The 25141-nt window shown below is 37.2% G+C and overlaps 1 protein-coding gene across 3 annotated transcripts in view; it reads left to right on the top strand.

Annotated features, from left to right (window-relative positions):
- The window catches only part of VCL (vinculin), a 56371-nt gene that overhangs the window by 13321 nt on the left and 17909 nt on the right, over nt 1-25141 (top strand). For 2 of the 3 annotated variants that reach the window (XM_041473465.1, XM_041473474.1), the window contains exons 2-9: nt 5596-5666; nt 11770-11920; nt 13745-13853; nt 16231-16353; nt 16612-16772; nt 22548-22638; nt 23404-23551; nt 24429-24582. In XM_041473465.1, the coding sequence (XP_041329399.1) occupies nt 5596-5666; nt 11770-11920; nt 13745-13853; nt 16231-16353; nt 16612-16772; nt 22548-22638; nt 23404-23551; nt 24429-24582 (1008 nt within the window). Of the gene's footprint in view, nt 1-5595; nt 5667-11769; nt 11921-13744; nt 13854-16230; nt 16354-16611; nt 16773-22544; nt 22639-23403; nt 23552-24428; nt 24583-25141 lie in introns of all 3 variants that reach the window. The other variant, XM_041473463.1, reaches the window with a different exon arrangement.

Here is a 25141-nt window from a genome sequence, read left to right as displayed (position 1 = left end):
TCTGTTAAAAATATCATATAATCAGTATGTGTTTACTTAACTTCTGTTAAATGAATCCTGTAATTAGCCAAACCATCTGGGCCTCAGCTCTCTACTGGTAACAGAGTTAGTAGGTACTAGCAGCATGAAGAAGTCTTTAGGTATCCAAATGATGTTGCTTTCTGTTTTCCATATGGTTCTTGTTTCATAGTTCTGTATTTTATGTGGACAGCAGGATTTCCTTCGCCTTAAGCCAGTTAAATTTTTCTTAATCGTCAATGCAGACAGGTAGGTCAGTTTGCTGCTCTTGCGGACCACATGGCTGGTGTGTTCTAATTTGCTTGCCACATGACTTTGGAATTGTACCCTGCTATGGCTGGAATGCAGTCTGCAGGGGAATCATGAGAAAACCAGGAGTCAGGACACAGCTTCCATGCTGGCTGAAAGGACAAGGGGATGATAGGCTCTGATTCACCTGCCTCTTTAGCATGGGCCTGGCTTCAAGCCAGAGTTGGGACTGGCTCACTGCTGGGATATGTGCATTGTTCATTTGGTGTAAACTAAAAGCAGGAGGAGAATTTAACTGCACATTTCTTTGGACTTCTTTCCATCTCTATGTTGGCCAGAGAAGTAGAAAACTCTAAAGCTTCTTAAATCAGTGGTAAACTTGCTGATTGCAAGTGACATATCAATTCTACTTATAATTCAAAGCAAGATGAGTAGAATGATGAAGAGATTGCTTTTTTAAAGGCTTCTGAGAGCCTGTGAATGAAAAACAGAAGTTTGTATTTAAAAACAATAGTTGCAGCTTAAGACTCACTTTTTCAGTTGTATTAAATGCGAAGGATGAGATTGTGAGGAGTGACGCGTAAACCTGTTCACTCTGATTTTTCCAAAAACACTACAACATTGCTTGACTTTTCTGTTAAGAGTTTGCAAAAGTCCTGTCTTTACTGGAAGCTGGTTGTATATGATAATTTTTGAGTGACTTGTAAACTCAGATGAGACAAAGTAATTTCTTGATGTACCCCAAAGCTGTTTGACTTGTGTCTGACAAAGTTTGGTGCTAGGCTGCTATGCCAGGATGTACACAATCTTATTTTGACAGATTTACCACTTGGATTATGGCAGCTAAGGGTTAGGGCATGATAAACTTTCACTCCAAGACCTGTATTTCTAAAAGAGCTGAGTGAAATAGGTAGGAATACCAACAACTGGATCTTCTTGGTAGTGTATATAATGACAGTGTGGGGTGCAATCAAAATCCTGTGACGGATAAGTACAAAGGTAAACAGCCAAGTCCTGTTTTGCTTCTCTTTCCTGCCAGAGCTTCTTCCAAAAAACTTTCCATGTAATTGGGCTCTGATGACTGGTTTCACAAAAGGAAAACGGAACAATTGGAAAGTACCTTTTGAGTCCTTGCCACTTCTGAAGCCACTGAGACAAACAGCTCTCTGAATCAGTGTGGGATAAAGGGCCTCCTTTCTAGGCCTTCAGTGGACAAGCTTTGTCCAAGGAGTGAACTCTGAAAGGTATAGGATTCACAACTGGATATCATAAATTTCAGTCATCATTTTCCTTATGTTGTCTTATGTAAGACCCCTCAGTATGGAACCTGAATTAAAAATCCTTTCATGAGGATTTATTTCTCTCTGTCCACGTGGTATTATTTCAATCCAGACTGAAATATCTCATCTATGCCAGCAGGGTGTTAGAATAAATTTAGTGTAACTTTGGCTTGCTTCTAGATCATCTTGATTCTTTGTTCCTAGTCACGATATCTAGGTCAGTTTTACTTGAAGATGCAGGATGTGTGGAAAGTACTGGTTAATTCCATTTTGAGATGGATTCTAGATGTGGCTGTGCAAAAGGAGAGACTGTTGTCACTGTAGAATTAAGGCAAATAATTTTATTTTTTCAGGATAGACATCTAAAGAAATTTGTGAAGGAGTTGCAGGGAACTTGATAGGACTGAACTGGTGAATAAACAATTTTTGATTTGAGATTTAATGCTTCTACTGTTGTGTCACAGTCATTCCTTAAAGCAAGACGTGGATGAATGCATAAAGCAGAAGAGTGGATTTTTATCGCGTTGTCCTCTAGTAAAGTTGCTTTGACAGCATACAGACTTAGATCACTTTGTGTAGCACTTGGGTTTGTCAAGCAAAACTCATACTTCAGCTTATTTCCTGGGGGAGCCATGGGGGTAACAGCCAGGGCTGTTCTGTGTTCCCTGGATGATGGTGAAGGAATATTTTTAGGCTCCTTGCTAAAATGACAGATGTTTTAAATTAAGCTTCTGGAACATTGCAAGAACTAATTCTTCTAAGGTCATCTTCCCTTTTAACAGAGGAAATCATATAAGCTGTGAGGAAAATGTCTCTTCCAGCATTTGGCAAATTGTCAAACTAGTATTGTCAACAGAGGCATTCAGAGGAATCTTAGTTAGAAAAAAAAATTACTCTTAATCAACTTTGGACTCCCATCTTAATTATTTTTGAGTTTTATTTGATATTATATGTGCAGTTTTTGCTTTCAAACTGCAGAAGATAAAAAGGGCTAGATATTAGAGGGTGCTTGTCTGTTTAAACAAACTCTCATAGAATTACAGAAGATGAAGTTATTTCTCCTTCTCACTGAGCAGGTGTTGTTTGCTATATCTAGCAGGCTAAGAAGGTGGGCAAGGGACCTTGTCTTATTTTTCCTGCAGTAGAAGCAAATATGACAAAAAACTGCAAAACTGCTTGTAAGGAAGAAACTTGGCCGGAAAACCTTTTCCTTCTTTTCCATGAAGAAAATTCTCCACATCAGAAAGCCTAAAGCATACTGGTTTCATACTAATCAGTGGCAAATAGGACTTGCAGGAGACTGACAAACAAGGTTAAAAGCAGGAGCAGGAAATCTCAATCTCTTCCTCCTGCTTATAGCTACATTCCTAGCAAGTTTTTCAGCAGCCATATATATGCCCTCTGACTTTTGTGTGTCCCATTTCCTTTAAATTTCTTGACTTGTCTGCCTCTTGTTCCCTGGTTTTTTGAGTAGGGAGCAAGAAGGAAAGTAGCTCACTCTATTCAGCTGATTTGTCTGTCATCTCCACAGAGTTTGGAAATTAATATGGGGTAGAAGTTGTAACTAGGAAACTGTCTTGGTCAGGTTTGCTTGAGAGCTCCCCTTACTCTGTAATGTGCATGTTGAAATTATGGTTATTTTAGTCTGTTAGTCAGGGCAGTTTCTTTGGAACCATGAGTAAGTGCCACTCCAACACTGTGTAATAGCAGAAGCTTCTGTATCACTCTGTCACTTCCCAGTAAATTAAGGAAAGATCATCTTAGGAGGTCAGAATATCCAAAACCAAAGCAGGAATCCTGTCATTTTTTCTACGTGTGTACTGTTGGCTAGAAATAAAATGTGTTTCTCAGATGATTGTTTTATATTAGCATGAAGCTGGACAAGCTACCTGTCTGAAATAAGGAATGTGTAGATACTACATCTTCAAGGGGAAAAAAAAAAATCCTCATTTTCTTGGTATTGGACTGTGAAGAGGGTAGTTGTTACCTTGTGTTACACTGCAATGTGTCCAAAACTTGCTTAGGCCATGTAAAGTGTAATCTGAAGAAACAGGATCTTGTGAAAACTAAGTAGGAAACAAAGCAACAAAAACCCCTAACCACAAAGCTAGAAGAACAAACCCACTAAACTTTTTTTGTGGATGTATATTTTTACTCATTAATGTCTTCATATTTTGAGACTTTTCCTGTTAAATGTTATGTGGAGTACATTTGTTTTTTACGTGCCATTTCTATACCTTGGCAATGACTGCAAAGAGCAAGAACTGGAAAGGTTAAATAACAGCTATGCAAACAATGTTTTATATTTAAACAAGTTCATGAGTACATTCTCTGTTGGTGCTTAAAACAAGGTTGAAAGTCCTTTTTACTAGAAAGGTAGTGGACCTTTTTAATTGATGCACCGTTGAAGCTGCTTGAAATCTTGTGTCCCTTCTGTGGTATGCAGCACTGAGCATATGGATGGACTTGGAAGAGAAATGTCACTGGAGTTTGGGACAGTTTTTGAGGTTAAAAGTCTCCACAGAAAACCCAAACCACAGAAGGAGTTGACTCTTATCCTATATGTTACTGCTATTTGAAGACTAAAGCTAGCTATGTAGCTACTTTGCTAGCTATAGCAAAAAAGTCCGTGTGTGTGTATATATATATGTGCATCTATAGACATATAAAGTAGATATACATCTGCCTACAATTAGCTGATAATGCTTCTTTGATTACTGAACCTGGATCTATCCTTTTATGGAAGAGACTTATCCTTTCTAGAGTGAGTGATTAAATGCTTTTTGTATGGTCTAATACACCAGCCCAGTGTAAAATAACAACTGCTAAAATGACTGTCAACTTGAAGTGCCCCCCACATTGTAAGCTTTATTTTTTGCATTCTTTCAAGTTACACTTTTTTCAATATACTCAATTGTATGCAGGTTGGTGCAGCTGCAGGAAAATAAATCTTGAAGGCATGGGTCCTGTAAATATAGGATTTCTCTTAATTTTCACCTGGTGAGAATCTTTTCTCTTACAATGTGTAATCCAGAGTTACTGGGAATTACTCAATTTTTTGTGTCCAAAAAAAATTAAGTAGGCTAGGCTCAATCTCTTTGAAGCAAATAAAATACTCAGACCAATGGACTTCTGTGAAGTTCTTCTGAAAAGGAGCAGACCAGGGAAACCGTTCTTGGCAAGCAGCAAAAATTTGCAAGGAAACAGTGGTTCTGGAAGGCTGTAAGGCATTAGAATTGGCAAGTGCTGTGCATACTGACACACTGCATCTTCTGTCCAAACCCAGTGAATCTTTAAGCACCAGCTGATCAGGGATTTTCAGGGCTATCTTGTCTAGCTTGAGCAGGTCTGGCAGCTCTTAACACAAAGTGGTGTCTGGTTTAAAGACCTTCTGCTTTGTGATGCCTTTCTGAATAGCTTATTCAGCTGGAAAATACAGCGAACAAAGGAGCTGGAAATATTTTGTCAAGTTGGTGATCTCAGTTCAGAGAGTCAGCTACCAATTATAAAGACTTCTATTGTGTAACACAAGAGCTAGTGTATAGAAAGCTCCAGATCTTACTCTCTTTATTGGCTTCTGCATAATTATTTTTTGCCGAAAGGATGGTGTGGATGTGGGGTGCTTTCTCAGTAATTAACTACATTTTTCTAATAGACCAAGTTGCTAGCAAAAGGAGGGGTAAATTTTTTTATCTTTGAATTTGATTTCTGACTTGTGGAGATTAGCTCAGAGGGAAACTTTCAGAGATTAAATTTTTACAACTAAGTGCAGGAAAAAAAAGTATTGTTTCTATGGAGAGTAGGAAGAGGGAGAAGTGTGTTGGTGTGTCCTAATTTAATTTAGAGATATTCATAGGAAACAACATACGATTTCTAAAGGATTAAGTTAACCACAGTATATAGTGATCTCAAAAGTCGACACAGCAACAGGAACCTGGTGAAAGGAGCTGTCATTAGTAAAAAGCATTTTTTTTTATTTCACTATTTGCTTTTATCTGGCCTTGACATTGAAATTTTGATTCTTAAATATGTCTTTTTTCTCCTGCAGGTTGGAAAAGAGACTGTGCAGACAACAGAAGACCAGATCTTGAAAAGGGATATGCCACCAGCATTTATCAAGTAAAGTAATTTTATTGTAAATCTTGTATTGTGTGTACAGGAAACCTGTTCCAATGTCAGGAACAACCTCTTTGGCAGCAGGGATTTGTCCTGTTACATTTTGTATATATGAGTACATATATATGGTATTTCTTCCTTTTAAAAAATTACAAAAATTAATCAGGGTAACAGTGGTACTTAGCTGTGTGCTCTTGTAGGTTTGTCTGAAGTGTCAGAGACAATGTGGTGTCTCAATCTTTTTCTATTTATTTGGCTGATGGGAAAATGTGAATTTGTCAGTATAGGCAGCTGATAGCATAACTGCCTGGAAATCTAAAACATTTGAAGAGCAGTGACTCACTGCAAACGGTGTAATAGACAGTCCCCTTACAGCAGACATTCTTAATTCTATGTCTTGGTGTAAAGGACAGCTGACTTTGTCCTTCTGTTGCCTTAAGCCTTAAAAATGCTACATCACACCTTGTTATGGAATTTCCAAGCTGCTTATTGCCACCTGACAGACTTCTATTGAAGAAACTTTCTTCTACTACCTGTAAGGAACCTCTTCGTTAGCATTGTCCAGTGCATACAGAATTTCTGAGTATTTTGCTGTTATTTCCAAACACCAAACTGGCAGATAGTCAAAAAGAAAGCATTGAGACAACTGGGAAAATAATAAAAGGGAGAAGGGAAGTGATGTCTAAGGAGAAAATTTATGGTTGGCAGTGAATAAGGATATAGTTTGTTGCATTGTAGGGTGACAAAATGAATTACTAAAATAGTGCATAGGACCAGGTGGTACTAGCATATGAGTTCAAGAATGAAATAGCTGAGTTATTAGTGAAGCAAGTTGTTACTTGAGACCCACCATTATGTCAATCAAAGTGATGCTATAGCCTGAGAAACTTTCTAGGGAAATCTGGGGAACAGGAGATGTATCGGTCTGATGTACTTTTGGAATAAATGATTAGAAATTCTGTATTAGAGAACACAGAGACCTCACCTATATATAGTGTGCTTTGGGTGACAGTGTTTCTGTGGAGGGAAATTCTGCCTTATAAATCTATTGGTATTCTTAGAAATGTCACAAACAGGGGAAAGGGTAGTTCAGGTAATACAGTATACACTGATTTCCAAACTTGGCATGGTCTAGAGACTTTTAAGAAGGTGAAGTAGCTGCAGGGTAATTAGAAAAATTTTTGTATGAAAAAGAAAATTGGAAGTGCAAGAAAATATTATATGGTTAACCCTGACAATGGCAGGAGGAAATCAGTAGGTCTGTGGAGCTCTTGGTTGGGATTGTGCTTTTCACCATGTTAATAAATGTTCTGGAGACCAGGCTGACTTGTGAGGCAAAAGTACTTAGTGGTGACCCCAAGTCTTATGCAGGGCTGAGAGGTTAATGGATGACTCTGGGAAATTACAGTACTTAATTAATTGAAGTGACTTGATATTAAGTGTGGATTAAATTATTTTTAAATATCTGAAATTATGCATGCTTGGGAGAGCAGCAGGTCTGATGGCAGATAGGATGATTGAACTGACCATTACCAGTAGTGAACAAAGTCTTGGAGCTGTTGTACATTGGTGAGAGCATCCTTACCTGTTTATTAAGTAAAAGTAAATAAAACATTGGGTTTATCATCAAAGAATGAGAGATCAAAATGTCACAATATATTTTTGTTCCCCAGCCTGAAAACTGCATGTCGTGGGCGTCACACAAATTTGGAAAGGTTGTAGCAGGACTGGAAAAGCTCATAGAAGGGCTTGGAGAACAAAGACATAGAATTACTTCTGTATAAGGCAAAGCTGAGTAGACTGGAACTCTTCAGCCTGGGATAAGTGACAGAGGGGATTGAGGCCCTGACAATGTCTAAGGAAGTATGAGTTGCATGGAGAAGGTGAAAACTTGTGTTTTTCCTGTGCAGAACTACATGGGGGGAATTGCTTTAAGGTAGCAGTTTGTAAGCCAACAGTAGGGAGAGATTTTTTGTACAGCTGGTTGTGTACTGTTAAAACTCTTTATGTGGGTTTGGAGGTTAATAGCTAAGTACTTAGAGGGATCCATTGTGGGTCATGAAATGCACAAACTGCAGGAAGTCCCAAGAACTGAAAATAGTTGAAGGATGGGAGAGTGCCTAGAGGAAGCATGATAAATGCTTATCCTGCTTTTAACCTTCCTTAGGCTTTTACTTGCAGCTACTATTGGAGACAGGATGCTGAGCTAAATGAGCCTTTGATATAAACCAGTACAGTATTTATCATGCTGTGTTCCTGGTGTGTGATCCTGTGTGGCTGCAGGGGGGTTCGATTTTTGAGGGGAGTGTTTATTTTATGAAATGAGATCAAAGCTTTTTTCTTGCTTCTTGATGAACTGTACGCAAATGTGTAATTTTGATTGTGTTCATTTTGTGAATTCATGTGTGGAATTTCTAGTTAATTTCCAGCTTCTTCTTCACCTAGACAAGTAAAGGATTAAGGAAAAGAGATTTTTTTTAAAAATTGCTATACTGTATTAAGCCTTTGATCAAAATGTAGCAAATTGTGCAAGACTTGAGTAATTAAATTACTGTAGAAATGTGACACAAGTACTGCTGAATAGTACCACTTTATGCTGGGTGTAAGAACTTTTTCTGCAGCAATTCATGACTGCATGAGCTGTGATATTATGTAAAATGGGAACCAAAGGTATCTGTCAGAGTAATGACACCCAGTCCACAGAGTACTTACTATCCTAGATGGAGTAAAATGACTTAGGGTTTTTATGAATAGCATGTTTTATTTGTGGGTTTTTGTTAATCTGGAGTTTATATCAAAATGAAGTAGTGCAAATTAAGAGTTTCTTGTTAACATGGGGAGTGTATTGTCCTGGGTGTCTTGGTTGTGGGGACAAATGGTAGTCACAAGTGAGCTACAAAGGGAGCCTTATCTTTTACTGCTGTAAAGGACAGAATTGAAACAGATGAGGGTTTTTTTGGTTTTGTTTTCCTGAGAGGGAATTTTTGTTTCTAAAGCATTAGTTCAGGAATTGGCATTCCTTTTTAAGGGAGTGCTCTGTCAGAATTTGTACTGGTGCGTGGATGATGGGTAAGAAGCAGTACACATGTGCTAGCACTGCATTCCCTGCTTGTATTTCCTCCATTCAAAAGGATCACCAGTCCTGGAGAATGAAGAGATCTGTTTATTATTTTGAAAGACTTGATACAGTCATCAAGGGTTCATAATAAATATATATTATGGTAATGTGTAAAGCTTTTCAGTAGGAGTGTGACAGAGCAGCAAAATAACTTGCTGGTTGCTGAAAAGCTATCATGCTTCCCTTCACTTGCTACTGACATAAACCACATTGGAACTGTTGACTTAGAGTTAAAAAATGCTGAATTCTTTATCTTAATTGTCTTAATCACCAGGGAGTATAAGTAATGCGTATAATTTACATCAGATGTTTTGCAGTGTGTTCCTATTACTTGTTAAGCTTCTCTTGCAAAGAATTGAAGAACTGCAGTATGTAGGCAAAGAACAGGGTTACACTGTTTGTTTACACTGAGAATAAAAGTTTTACTTTCATGGACAAGCTCATTTAACAAATCAATCAATAATGCTATTCTATGTTAACATTATTTTGGTAGCTGAGCTGTAGCTGCAATGCTGGTATCTGTTAATTGCTAATGTAAAATTATTTCCTAAATTATTGCTAATGTAAAATATTTGCTTTTTACTTTGTATTTCTAGTACTGCAAGTAATCTAAACTGTAGTGGTTAAACTGGAAAACAAACTTAGGAAAAAGCAGAGGTCAATCCTAAAACCTAAAAACTAAAATGATAGTTTAGCATAAGCTACTTTTTCCCCCCTCATGTTTTGTAAGGAATACATTTAACAGCAATGAAGTGGATTGACTATCCAAAGTAGTGTGGTTAGAAATATTGTGACCAGTGTCTTCCCCACAAAGAATCTGGCTGGTGTTAAGACAGCTTTATTGTAATCATACCTCAAAAATAAATATACTTTTTTATTAAGATATGCTGTTGGCTTTTTTTATGTTTCAGCATAATACAGAGATTAGAAACGTCAACATAGCAATGAACTTCTGTTCTAAACTTCTGAACATTTGATTCTTGTGATAGAACGAGTGGTTCATTGCATTTTTAGGGGCTTTGGTCATTTGTGTTGTTGTTTTGGTTGGTTAGTTGGGATTTTTTCATGGAAGTAAATGAATCCTAATCTTTTGCTTCCTAGCATGTGTGCTTTGTAGGGGCTGAAATGTCTGATTTTCAAACACCACTATGATTTTCTTGTACACAGCTTACACTCGTGAAGCATTTTAAGTGCATTGGGAAGTTTATACAAAATAGGCATTATACTATGGAAATTCATATTTAGCTTTAAGAGGTTCAACCCTAAAAAGTCTAAAAGAAAATCTTGAATCTTTAGAAACACTATTTTCATTAATTATGGTGGCTTCTGGTACAATATGCGTTTATGGTAATTCTTGTCTTAACAAATGAAAAAGGCAGCCTTGAGATAATTATCAGTATTAAACAGACAACCATGAAATTAAACTGTAGGAAATTAAGTATTTCTGAGCCTATAGCTCTGAGCTGCTGAGTAGGTGATTTGTTTAATCCCTTTCTTGGCAGAGTTGAAAAGAATAAATGTGAGAAGCAGGCATGGAAATGTAATTTAGTGGAGTCGGTTGACTTTGATAACACAACTGAGTGCATTGCATAGTGATGAGCAGACCATTTCCACTTTCTGCCTTGAAGTCCTTCAGCATTTTCTTGCTTGGTTAGGAGCCTCTGCCATCTGATACACTGAGCAGATGTCTCCCAAAAAGAGCTGGTTATGATAATGCAGCTGGTCCAATGTGATCCATTCTAGGGAGCTATTAGCTGAAAAGTTTACACTCTGGACAAAAGTGTTTTCTCCTGTAAGGGGTGTCTTATTTCTACTTGTTAAATTTAGATGTAACCATTAAGTTCTAATATTTGTGTTAGCAAAGAACATGGTGTGGGGGGGAATGGGTTAACTATAACTTTTCAAAAGTATTTTTATTAAAGTATGATAAAAGAGTGTGCCCAAGTGGTCAGTAGAAAATGGGCTATGTGACAAGCATGCAAAAGTGGTCATAAGAGGTAGCACTGCTGTAAGAGAAGTGTTTTATGTTTGTTGGAACCTCATGCTATTGAATGAGCACATGGCATTCACATGCACAGAGCAATATGAATTACACTGCACTTAAATGGGAGACAGTGGAGGAAAGTGCAGTCAATAACTACAGTCAAGAGTAGCATAGCTAACATGAAAGGGAAGTCTGAATTTGTTATTCTCCAAAGGTGTCACAAAGTTATTGCAAGAGAACAAAATCAAAACATTTTCAGTCTTCCAATTTTTGATATTTTAAAATTGTTCTATTAAATAGTTTGATGGAACCTAATTTCAGAGCTTATCTTATTTTAAGTACCTTTTGCGTTACTGTAGTTACATACTGTAATGTCTTGCAAAATCTTTTTGCTTTTACGTCTGGAATTGCAAGATGCATTTGAACATTGCACCTTACCACTTCATTTTGTGGTTATTTAAAATGCTCTTTCTATGAGTGTTAACATTCTGAAGACCTGGACTACAGCTTCATTGACTAGAGCACAGTGTCTTTCTTAAAACTGTTATTTTGTCCTAATGTGTAGCTGTCATTTAATATTTATTAATAGTGATTGCTACTTGAATAGCAATGCATATACAAGGCTGATAAAAGTTAACAGTTACTTTGATTGTGAAGTCCTAAAAGAATCATTGTGTTGTTCCCTGCCCTTGTAATGAAGAATGTAAGGTATTTTGCTGGGTTGGGAGCTCCCCTGAATTACACTGTACTCTGTGCTCTGTAAGGGGTAATTCAGACGTTCCCTGTGTAGGAAGGTTGTGTGACTTCTGAAAAACTGGATTGTATGGTTGCTGGTGACTTTCTGTTAGAAAAAATAAAATAAATACTCTCGCCTTTTAAACCATAAAGATGTAGAATGATCAGTTTGCTTGTGCTGCTTCAAATGGTAAGGATAAAACTTTCTCAAGCCTGTTGTCATTCAGACGGAAGCTAATCAGCACATGTTGTCTGCTGGCTTTCCACAGAGTGGAGAACGCCTGCACCAAACTCGTGCGGGCAGCCCAGATGCTGCAGGCAGATCCCTACTCAGTACCAGCTCGTGACTATCTCATTGATGGGTCAAGAGGAATCCTTTCTGGAACATCAGACTTGCTCCTGACATTCGATGAAGCAGAGGTAGGAATCCCAGCCCGACCGACATAAGTGCCTGCACAAGGGCATTATTAATTAAAATGTCCCCCAACTAAATTAGCTAAACCAAACTATTAAATAGATTAATGAGGTTTTGATGGTTTCAGCTTGATTTGAAACATATTTTGCATTCCTTTCTGTCTGAAGGAGCTTAAGACTTGTTGCTCTGTTTTGTTAGGAGCATTTTTGCATGATATAATATTTAGGTGCTGCCTGTGATTATTGCTCAAAAAGGCCAGATCTCGTCAACTGTCTGATACCTTCCTGATGCTTTTCTGTATTCCCTTCACCTTACCCATTACTGATCCTTATATTTTCTGTATCCCTTCCTTGAAAAGCCCTAGGCCACTTTCTAATGTGTTTGTCTGGCTCATTAGCTCTGGCAATTTAACTGGCCTTGGGGCATGGGAGGTAATACAAATTTGGATTGTCTGGCTAGTCAGGCAGAATATGTATTCTGATAAATCTAACAGTTGCTACATTTTGACTGTTGCACTAGCCAGAAACTGACTCAGAAGTGCTGTTTGTCCATCCTCATATGTACAAAAAAAAAAGCCACAGTTGCAAGGAAATGTAAATGTCTCATGTTTGAATTTTTTTTGTTACAAATCATAGTTTTCATGCTCTTTCTGGGGATGTAGTCTTGCTTATTTCTGAATAAGTGTTAGAAATGCTGATGGCAATCCTAATTCTGCTACAATTGGTTAACCTGTGGAATTGTGTTGCTCCTCTTGCTGTTCTGAGTAATCTAACATGGTATCCTTGTTTCATTTAAATATCTCATGGCAATGTTTGTGTGTTCCTCTGAAACGGTTTTTAATAGAAGTGTTACTAATCGAAGTGTTATGGGGCTTTCAAGGAACTTAATAGCTTTCAATCTCTCTTTCTAGTGTTTAGGAAATGAATTGACTTTTGTGAAGTTAATGCTTTGTGGGACTCACCTGACAACTCCTTGTTAATGAAAAGAAATCCATTATTCAGGAATGATTGATTTTTCACAAGCACTTAAGCTGGCAGGTGTCTGTCCTGTGTTTCAATATAAAGTAACATTTCAGGGAAAAACTGAAATGAGTTTCAGAAGAACCTTTGGTCTTTTCTAGGTGCTAAACACCGGATGTGGTTGATACAAATTAAATGTCAATTAACTTGTTCTTCCATAATAATTGTATGTCGTGATGTCAGAAGTAATGTGGTTCAGAGGTTAAAATATTTACTGACTGAGAACTGTTTGGGAATCAAATGTAGACTGAAAAAAGTTAAGCTGAGGCAGAGGTTCAGAAGTAAATGAAGTACAGCCTTCACAGATTTTTCTGGAAAGTTTAAGATGTTGGATCTATCTTCCCTGCTGGAATGTTGGGTAATGCTTTATCCATATGTAAAGCTGTATGGTAAATGATACTTCCTCTGAAAGCCTGAAGTCTGCTTTGTAAGTAGCTTTGCTTTGTGATTTAAGTTAAATATTTTATTGATGAAATTGTGATGAAAAACTTCAAGCATGACAGCATACACAGATGAAGCTCTTTCTAACCTATTTTCTCAATGCTCTCCTTCATTTATCATACAAAGTGAAAATATTAGAAGTAGGATTTTGCATTTCTGAGTAGTGGAAAGCTGATTAAGTATTGGCTTGCCACTACAGCACTTGATTAATGGAATTTGGGTAACTTATTCAGGATCTCATACCTTTATGATTGCCCATTTGCCCTATTAGCAAGTGCTATAACTAAACAGTTCTAATAAGAGGTTTGCATTTCTAATGAAAGTGTAACTTAGCTTCAGCTAAGAAATAACAGGATGTTTCTCTCTTAGGTCCGTAAAATCATCCGTGTCTGCAAAGGAATATTGGAATATTTGACTGTGGCAGAAGTGGTAGAGACAATGGAGGATCTGGTGACTTACACGAAGAATTTGGGGCCAGGTTTGATTTGCTCCAGTCTTTCATAAATATATTAAGTATAGTTTTTTCCACTACTTTGTTCTTCTGCCAGCATCTTCCTTCCCCCAGTTTTGAACCCTGGGATGATGGTAAAGCAGTTGCTTTGGAAGTTTCTGTTGGAAAGAATGACTCTGTTTCACAGTCTTTTTTAAGAATGCAGAAGATGTTGCTAAATGAGATGTGCATGTGAATGATATGCACTGTACTTTTCCTGTACTGTGAAGGACGTAAGCATGTGTTAGTAAGGATAAAACAAAAAAAAAGAAAGAAAAAGCTGTGTAACTAAGCACTCACAGATATAAAATCCATTAAGCTGATAAAATGTCTGCACTGGCTGAGATAGTTAGGCCCAGTAGGAATTTCTTGGAATAGTATATGCTACATGTCATATGTTAACATCTTAATGAGGTTGCAGAAATTGCTGTCTTGAAGTATGATACAAAAACCCAGCTGTTATGGAAATTCTCTGTTTGATCTTTGATGCTCCTTCACTACTGGTTACTTCTCTGTGTTAACTCACACTTTGAGTGGTGGAAGTGATTGCTAAGTGAGGAGCTGCTGTCTCTATCCCTTTATTGCTCTAGAGGAAACCTACCATTAATCTATGTCATCTGCTAGCTCAAATGCTTTAGCTTCAGCATGAAGTAGCTAAAGTATTTTAAAAATGCATTGTGTAAAATCAAGATGTGGTGGTGGTAGTGTAGGAAGATGTTGGAATTAAAATTACACTGAACTAAAGAATGCTTATGTAAAACCAGCAGGAATCTAGTTAGTACTTTATAAATACTTGTGTAATGTGGCTAGGTGATAAATGAAATGACTAAGAGCTGTCATGGCACAGAGCGCGTTTCCAGATTATGCTGTTTTTATTTAACAAGTGTATACTTGACCTTGTTTCTAGATGTGGAAAAGCTTTGAAGTTCCATATGGAGGTATAGTGTTCTCTAAACTTTTATTTCCCATCAGAAATTACCTTCAATTAAATAGTTTTTGCCTCGTTTTGAACAGGAAAAGATAAAACAAAAGGGCAATCTTCTTTCCCTGAAACTTTTTCTTTGACTTGGTATATAAACTTTTAGTTTCTCTGTGGTTATTGCCTTCATATCTTTAAAATGGAAGCTTCCCCTAAATTCAGTTTCCTCTGCTGGGCTCAGTTCCAAGCATTTGGGTCTTTTCACTGAACCTCACATACAGAATTTGCTGTTACATATGTATGACAGAGGTCTTGGGTAAGTGTGTTAGTTTCTTAGAGTGAGATACAGGCTTGTTACCTTTATTGCAAGTAATCTCTAAACTCATGGTATTCTGAATAAATAGTGAGCCTTGTGCTTCTGGAATACTGGAGAAGCTCTGTCTTTGCCTGAGCTGGCTGCTGCTCAACATCTGTAGCCCATGCCCACAAAATGTAAAGCCCAGAGTCCTTGTTCTTTGTAGTTATATTATTGGGCATTTGAACTTAACCATTCATGTGAATACTATATAAATAACAGGAGTATCAGCAGGTACACTTAAAGTCAAGGAAATACTTGTAGGTTTTATGCTGGAGCTAGAGAGAGGAACATGATTACCTATTAAGGCTTTTATCATTTAAAAGGAAATGTGGTTCTGCACAGCTTGCCTCTCTGGGCTGTCAGTGTGAGGATCCTACTACTTTTCAGTGATGTCATGAAAGCAGTATTAAAATGCCTAAGATGCTAACCAGCAGAAAGGTAATTCAGCCAAAGAATATGTGACTTCCTTCCAGTTTTATACCCTGGAGGAGAAAAGAGCACAACAGCACCAATTTAAATAATCTTAAGTTTTTATGAAGCTGTGTCTGAAGTTTCCATGTGCACTGTGTGGTAAACCTCACAGGTCTTAGCTACTGCTCTAGAATAAATGTAATTCTTTTCAGGCTTCTAGGGTACTGAAATATTTCTAGCAAATATGAAGTGTAAATAAATACAGTTCTTGACCTCTGGTAGAATCTCCAAGCAAACAAACAAAATCCTGATGTTTCCTTTTTCTGTCCTTCACTTAAGGCATGGATTAAATCTTAACAGAAAACATGACACCCTCCCCCCACCCCTTAAATCAGCTTTCAGTGTTCATTAAGTGACTTCATATCCTAAACCAGTAATTTCAAGTATTTTCCTATTTTATTGATAGGATTTTAAATCAAGAATTTTGAGTAGTCTTTCTACTTTACATAGTGGCTAGGTTTTGAATAAGTGACATCTCTGAAGTATCTGGAATGTGTTTAAAGTAACAGCTGCTAATACAAAAGTTTTAAACTTCAATAGAGTTTTCATCAATCATTATGCCTTATTCTTGTTTAGAAATCTCAAGTGTTTCAGTGTTCAATTACTTCAATCTTTAGGAATGACAAAGATGGCCAAAATGATTGACGAGAGACAACAGGAATTAACTCATCAGGAGCACAGGGTTATGCTGGTAAACTCCATGAATACAGTGAAGGAGCTGTTGCCAGTACTTATTTCAGGTATTTTTTGCTTTCTTCTTTTATACTATTCTGAATTACTGTTTTGAACTGGAGTTCCTGTGTTTTATGTTAATTAAAAATAATCTCAACATCTATAATCAATTGCAAGTAATTGTGCTTTTTGTATTAAAACTGTAATCTCTTTGAGATAAAATGGTCCAAGCAAAAGAAAATGTTCCATATAAATACAGTAGAAGGTCAACTTGACTACTGATTGGTCTTGCATATACCTTTTTCTAATCTCTGGTATTTTTACAGCTATGAAGATTTTTGTAACCACAAAAAATTCTAAAAGCCAGGGAATAGAAGAGGCCTTGAAAAATCGCAATTTCACAGTAGAGAAAATGAGTGCTGAGATAAATGAAATAATTCGTGTATTGCAACTCACTTCCTGGGATGAAGATGCCTGGGCGAGCAAGGTATTTTCATATCAACATTTGTATGTGGAAGTCTAGTTTTTGTCTACTGTGTTTTACCCTTTTAAATTTTTGCTTTTGAGACCACTGAAATATGTATTAGCACATCAGTTTTGTAACACTATGTAATCACATCATATCATCTCTAAAAGGTCAAATATCTTCAGAGATAAATATATTCATGTATCTTTCAAAATGAGCTTTCAATAAGCAAGGTTAAACTAGTGTGGCATTTGAAGGTAGTTCAATGGTTTACTGTAACTCAGTGGTCAAACAGAAGACAGATTTATTCATGCTTTAGTTTCAGCATCGTTAGAAAGTCCTGGAATATAGTGTATTCCACTCAGAGAAGGATATTTTCCCTTTGTATAACTACCCTACATAATAATTTTTGACATAGGAAAGTTAGGTATAAAAGTTATTGTACAATCAACTGGTCTCTTAAGTGAGATTGAGATTTTCCTTCTAGATCCTGCCAGAAAAGATAGGCTACTGTTTTATTCCTTGTGCAGAAGGCTTGGAATTCAGAAATTCTAGTCAATTTTGGGGGCTTCCTCCTTAAACACATGCCCTGTTTCTCCCTGCCCCATTTTTATTCTGGGCATGAGAGTAAATTTCAAAGAAATCTGTTAGCTTGAAGAGGCTTTCTGGGTCAGTTTGATGCCTGTGAAGCTGGCTTATGGACAGGATTGGCTCCTACACCTCAGTGTTCAGCTGTGTGACTGACTGGAGCCACTTACCTGGAGCTAATTGCTGCTCTGAAGTGATGCTGAAGTGTCTAGAAGACTGTAAAGCAGGTCTGACAGACAGAATCATAAGTGTTGTGGGATTACAAATAAATGCAGCTGCGTAACTGAAATGCCTGCCAAGTTCTTTTTGAGTACTTGGAAGTAAATTGCTGAAGATATTTTTTTTAAGGGTTAATGCTATGAGCAACAAAAAAGCATAAATGTTACAGAAAACTTACTGAGACCTGAAGCCAGACTGGTCAGTAAATGAAGCTTAGCAGGAAATCTAACATTGATATAACCAAGATACAAAATCACTTTGGCCTATGTTGTTTGGCACTTGATCCTTAGTTTGCCTCTTGATTTATTTTGTCACTATCACTTCCTTATTATGACTACTGTACGCATCTCTGTTTTTGTTGTCCTGTTTCTTACCCTTTTCTCACCTTTAGAAGGTAAGCTTTCTTCCACACCCTCCACCTCTACCTTGTACTAAACCCAAAAAAAGCATGTCTGTGGGATTTTGTGCTGTGTGCAGACTGTGTGCTGTGCAACTTCTCTGTGTGCCAGCTGTGACACTGGCATTATGCTTATGGATATACACACAGTTTTAAAAAGATCATAATAGCTCTGTCTAGCTGTGTGTAGCATTGGCTGTCACTGAGAAGGGTAATTGCAAGCTGATCTGCATCAAGACTCTTTCTGAATCTGATTAGAGTTAGGGCAAGATTTTACAGCACATTCTTGCTGAATGCTTTTATGTTAATTTATGAGTCTCTGTAGTGACAAATAAAGGGTCCAGTCATGCAGGAACGAGTTTTCTGCATGGCCAGAAAGCTTTATTAAGTCAGGAATTTTGCCTATTCCATAGTGTTTCACCCATAGCCTTCCTTCGTTTCAGATGGTTCATGTTCTTTAGATCTAGGCTTGTTCTAGGTGCAGTCTTGTATGGGTACTTTTTCAATTCAGTTTTATTTTTGGATTTAAGCTTTCCTGTATTTTATGAAATATTATTTTATTTTACATAACAAATTAGGAAATTTTTGTGGTAAAGAAAAATGTCCATTGCAAAGAGTTGGCAATTTAGGCTTTGGAAACTCTTATTCATACCGCTGGTGAGGCAGATTAATAAAGGATTTCATTAAGAAAACAGCTGGTATATTAGCAGTATTTCCTAATGGAAAATATTGGTCATTATGCTTAATGCATAAGTATGTTGTGTGGATTTGTATGATCAAAGTATCATTCTGTTCTGAACTGAGAACTTTTTAATTGTATTTGTTTTTGAATCCTGATGATTTGTAACTGTAGCACCTGGCATTAATCAAACAGTGATGACAAAGCATTTGAATTGAAAAATACAGTGGAATGAAGAAGCAGAAAGTACTTTGCTAACAGCCACCTGTCACAGACATTACCCTGTATTTGCACACATATCTAATAATTGACTTGTTATTTTGCTAGGAGGGAGATGAAGGAGCTGTTTAGTTGCAGTTGAGGTCACTGTTGCATGCATTTTGTGCCTGGTGGTGAAACAAAAGATTTTCCCCATGCTTTTATGGAATAAAGTAAGGTGTTTGGGGATGCCCAGCCTTGAATTTTATTCTGTGTTGTACATGCTATTGCTGATGTTGGACTTTATTTTATGTTTATTTCATCTGGAGTTTTTTATACCTTGAGTTATCACAGCCTGTGTAGAGATAGTGGAGAATGAACAAGGTATGGAGCCAAAGTTGTAGGTTTTGTAGGAGTTGTAGCAGTAGGTAAACTATTCTGTTGGTCTTTCTGGACTCTGCACATTACTGTTACTGGATTGCAATAATCTCTGTTTACACTGGATTTTAAAAATAGTATGGTGTTTTAGAACTGAAATACAATTCTTGGACAAAATCTTGGGGAAAAGAATTGTACCTGTTTTTTCATTCATAGCTGTGAACTTTTTTCCTTTAATTTTTTGTTTTACAGAGGAATTCAATTTTCTCTTGTGTATTTAGTGTTTATTTTGAAATGAATTTGAAGTAATACTGAATTCAAACATTTTTCATTTCCATGGAATTGGAAGGAGTTAACAGTTGTAAGAAGCTGAGAGATATCTTGCAGGATTGAACCCTGAATGGTGACTAAGCTATCTATCTTGCCAGAACACTGGCTTTGCCTATTTCCTCCAACATTGCCTTCTTTGGTCATGAAATGCAGATATCCTTAGACTAGACCACTTTTTATTGAGTCAGAGGTTGTGTAGGATTTATTTTGCTCTTTTGCATAGCAAAGCCAATACTACCTGCTCCCTGAATAAGCTCAAAATTCTTGGTAGTGGCAGAAATGACGCATGGTAGTGTCTTCAATAATATTTGCTTTAGGAATTGGTTTGGAACAAATCCAGCTTGCTCTTTTCCCTTCAGACACTGTTGCCCTAGTTATTTAACGTGATTAACTGAAACAGTTTACCTCTTCTGAAAATGCAATAGTGCTGATTTTGTTAATAAACTTCCTTTTGGTAACAGGGGAACTTGTTGGCAGGGAGAGAAGGGAAAGAATCAATTTTTGCTGATAAAACTATAATTTTTTTTTGCAGAAGAGCAGTAGGAATTAAGAAAATGTTCATGCTTGCAAATCATGTTCTGTTGGCAAATCCCAAAGAGTTACATTTTAAACATATGTAGCTGTTTAGGGCAGGAATAAAGTATTTAAACAGCTACAGAAATCAGGACTATCAAGACACTTTTAAGCAGTGAGACATTGAGCAAGTTGCTGTGTTTTTTTCTGATAGTGTTTCTGCTTTTGTCTTCTTTCTTAATAGCCTTAATTAGTTGGTAAGTCCAGACCTTTTAGTATGGCTTTATCTTTGTGGCTTGCCAGGTATCTGACACCAGACACAGCTCTGGCAGACACAGAAGTGCTGTACCAACAAATGTAGCTAAGGATGCATTCTAGTTTTCTATTGCATTATTCAGCTCACTGCAATGAAAACTCCTGATCAGGCTATAGCTGAGTGGGATTCTTTGGGCTCTGCAGATGGGAAATTGGTGCTTTAAGAGCAGCTGCCTTAAAACACTTCAACTGCTATGCTAGGATTTCACCAGATTTTTTTAAGTAGGAAAAGGGGACAGTATTTTGCCAACATGAGTGCAGGGGAGCACAGGATAGCCAGACTTACCCTGCAGAGCAATCCAGTTATGTAACTCCATAGGACAGGGCAGATGGATCCTGCTGCTGCTGGGGCAGTACTGGCAAGTAAAAAATCATGAGTGCAAAATCTGGAACACCCATGATTTTGTCCTCAGATATCAGACTTCAGATTCGGAAGCTTCTATATAATTCTGCTGAAACTGCAACTCTGCAGGCAGCTGAGACAATACAAAAGCCTGTGTGAGTAAAAAGGGAGGGGCAAAGATAGTTTTCCCAACACTGCTTTTCTCCACCCACTCCTACCATCTCATTGACACAATAAGAAACATCTGTTGCCTTTTAATAAATTCACTTTGTTGTTTCAAATTATTTCTGGGTAGACAGGCCTGAAATAGACCATTCATTTCATCTAAAGTGGTTTCAGCCTGATATAAAAACCAGAACACAGTAACACCTGCCTTCTTAGGTAGTAAGATTTATATACACATTTGAATAGTCAATGAATATTTGCTTGTCTCTTATAATCCATTGAATGCACAATGCTTGAGCTATAGAGAGGATGACTTTTAAAATAATGTGCCCATTTCCCACCCCTAACTGTATATCTGACCTTTCAGAAGTTTTTTCAAACAGGTCCCAACTAAGTTTGGAGACCCAGTTTCTAGATTTGTGACCCAGTCATCCAGGTGAAAATAATTCTGCTTTTGGTGCTCTCTCTCAGGCTGTGATTCCAGAGCCTTTAAAAATACTCAGCTGCATCACATGACATTTTAGAAAGTTGCTTGCTGAATTATATTATAGCATGTTATGAATGACAGACCAACATACCTGAATAAAAATGTCAGAATATTAGTGTTGTATGTTTGAGACTAAGCATACAGAATGAACAAGTCCACAAAATATGGCATTTCTTTAGTGCTGTCAGGATAGCACATGCTATAGCAAGATTCTGGTCACTGATGGTAGTAGGCTTCTCTTCAAAAGAATTGGACATGGGCAGTCTGATTCAGATGCTATGTGAGAGCCAGGCTTCTTTTTGTCATCTCTATACCAGTCATGGGATCTTAGATGCATTTCAAATCACTTCCATGATATGTGTGGTTAAAAGCTATTTTGGCTTTTCTACAACTTCTTACTTAGGTACGTGTTAACTGCTTTCACTGTCCTTCCATTGATGTAAGATGGAAAACTTGTGGCCTCTAGTGGAGGGATGGCACATGAACAATGTACAGACTGTGCAGAGAAATCAGAACTGGGAGATTGTTTCCCTGCAGCCAGAGGTGTTGGATTGTAGTGGCATAATAGTGAAAGAAGCAGCTTCTTTGATCATCCTGGCAGAGGAGTTCAGAGTTTTAAACAATCACATGTAAATACACGTGTTTATCTCCAAAGACATTCAACTCCTTATCTGAAACTTTGAGAAATTAGCTGGTAGTCTTACTTTTCTATAAACAGTAACTGACTTTAAGCAGAGCAGGTGAGAAATGCAGATGTGTAGCCTCCTACACTGAAGTAAGTAGTAAAATTCACCGGCCAATTACCAGATATTGATACTCCAATTGCATCCCAACTCTTCTGTGTGCCCTGATGTAAAATGGAACTAACTCCAAGATGTGTGCTTATTCGAGCTCCAACTTTAGAATTAAAGCACTAGTAAATAAAGAAATAGAAAAACCACTAAAATTGCATGCATAATTTTTGCATTTTGAGTGAAATGAAAATGTTTGTTCTAACTGGAAAGAAGCAATTATGCTTCTTGTTTGAAAGCTAGTTTGAAAATGGGTTTGGAGCTGCTTATACAAATGGGTTTTTAAAAGTAGACTGTGTTTTATAGAACCTTTGTCAGCTTTGGTTGCGTTGATTACTTGTGCTTTGATATTTTGGTTTTGAGCATAATTTTGCTGGTTTCTCTTTTGTAAAGGACACTGAAGCCATGAAGAGAGCTTTAGCCTTAATAGATTCAAAGATGAATCAGGCAAAAGGTTGGCTGAGAGATCCAAATGCACCTCCAGGTAATATTTAAATACAAACAACAGCATAAATTATTTTGATTTTTGAAGGTCTCATTATTTCTGTTGTTTAAGACAAAATGGTCTTTAAGCATTAATAACCCTTACACAGTGGATCATTCTGAAGGTGCCTGTATTTATTCCTTCCTTTAGGTACTGGGAATTGAACAAGGTGTAGCTAATGATGTAGAAGGCTTTGCTGCTTCTAAATAGTCTCTAAAATATATGTGTTCCAAGGAACATACATGTTCTTCATTTGCATTCCAGCAGTAAACCCAAAAGCTTATGATTTGAATAGTACTTAATTGTAGCCATGGCTAATATTTAATATCCTTCTTTTATATTTTCAAATGTTTATAATTTGAGATTTCCCTAATAGAATCTTTTTCAGTGTTTTTCTTTCGGTCTTGACATAAAATTTTTAGTATGAAAATCTGCCATAAATATGCTTAATTGCAATCACCTTTACTTATATAAGGGGTTTGTTTACCCTTGTATGTATCTTTTAAGTAAACAAAACTCAATAGAAGCCTGTTGCATTTGGATGTTGAAAGACCTTATCAGATGGACTTCCTGTGAAATCAAAGCCAAACTAACACAGTTGTAAAAGTTGGATGCGAATTGTTTTGTGGCGTCTAGCTCCATTTTTGATAAATGTGCTTTCACAACTGAACCTAATGCAGTTCATGTGACATGATGATATCAGTAGTTTTCTCATGCATGTCATGGAGTGTCTTGTGTGCTGTCCTGACTGACCCTGTGCCTCAGGGGATGCTGGTGAGCAGGCCATAAGGCAGATCCTTGATGAAGCTGGCAAAGCAGGAGAGCTGTGTGCAGGCAAAGAGCGCAGAGAGATCCTGGGCACGTGCAAAACCCTGGGCCAAATGACAGATCAACTGGCTGACCTCCGGGCTAGGTAAAGCTCTTGCTTGGCATGGACACTTCCCAAGTGCTATTAAAATGTTTTCTCTGCAGTTGTCACTTCCTAACCTGTAGAAAAGCAGGCCTGAACTCTATTTTACCTCTTTTACTTAGATCTCTTCTTTTCTGATGAGAATATATTTTAATAAGAGAAATGTTAATTACATAATATGGTGATCAGAATTGCTAAAGTAGGTAATTCTGAGTTTGATTGTGTCTAACACATAACCTTCCTCCAAATTAGGCAGAAAGGAAATTTTAAACTCTCCTGTTAAGTCTGTTCTCCAAAGAGGATATACCCCAATTACTGTAAGATACATGGATATTCTACTTTTTAGGTGTTTTTTGGGATGTTAGATCACATATGGTGGTTGTTGTCTATCCTTCATTGGCAAATTCAGTTGAACTTTGTGTGTCACATGATTGAGGCAGCTAAGACATTTTATTTTCATATTTATTTTTTTTATTGACTTGTTGTCATCGCTTAGATGTGGCAAGACTTTAACTCCTGCAGATTCTGACTCTCTGCAACAGTGTGTAAATGAGGAGAAAAGAGGCCTTGTCCTGGGTACTTTAGTGGAGCTGTATCCTTAAATCACTTTACTTTTTAACTCTTAAAAAGTGTTTATTTCTTCTGAGAATGCTAAATGTCACATTCTGGAATAGGGAAAATATCTTCTTAGTTTTTATCTCTTCTTCTGTTCCTCAGTTATTTTTTGTTTCCTTAAGGAGGAAGCAAAATCTGATTAAATACTGCATCTCTTGCAGTAATTGATAGGAATAAACATAAACAGGTTTTGTTGCCTGTTGACTAGAAAATAGCTTTTGTCAGTGCTGAGCTGAATCTGTGGTGCTGTTTTTGTCTCGGGCAGAGGACAGGGTGCTACACCCATGGCTATGCAGAAAGCCCAGCAGGTGTCCCAGGGTCTGGACTTGCTCACTGCCAAAGTGGAGAATGCAGCCCGCAAGCTGGAGGCCATGACCAACTCTAAGCAGGCAATTGCTAAGAAGATTGATGCTGCTCAGGTACCACTAGTGATTAGTAAATACTTCAGAGCTACTGTCAGAGCTGTTGTACTGAACTGCTGTTGTTGTGTCCAAACAAAACACAGGTGCTTGATAGGAAGAACATAGAGGGGATGCTTGCTTTAACAAAGAAAGATCTTAAATTCAGTGATTTGCAGCATATGGTGAATTTTGCTTCAGTCGATGATCTTTTTTGGTAACTTACTTGACATTGCTAAAAATTTCAATGCAATTAAATTAAAATGATGGAACACCCTAAATTTGCATATAAACGAATCATATTAAAGAGAAGAAGAGTTTTAGATTGAACAGACTTATTTGTGGATAAAACCAGAGCCCTTTCTTTGGGCTCTGTTTTGTGAGTGGAGTTCAGGATTTAGAACTCTAGGTAAATGACAGAAGAGAAATGATGTTAATGAAACTACATTTTCTTTCAATTGATCCTTTATTTTTGTTGCTCTTAATGTCCCTCAATGGTCAGTCTCTTACCCAGTGATGATTATGATGGTCATCAAATAATACACCTTATCTAATTGTGTATAGATGTCTATTATCAATA

This window comes from Pyrgilauda ruficollis, unplaced genomic scaffold, assembly GCF_017590135.1.
Source record: "Pyrgilauda ruficollis isolate IOZ18807 unplaced genomic scaffold, ASM1759013v1 scaffold11, whole genome shotgun sequence".
NCBI lineage: Eukaryota > Metazoa > Chordata > Aves > Passeriformes > Passeridae > Pyrgilauda > Pyrgilauda ruficollis.
The sequence above is the reverse complement of the archived record's forward strand: the minus strand, read 5'-3'. Positions and strand labels throughout refer to the sequence as shown.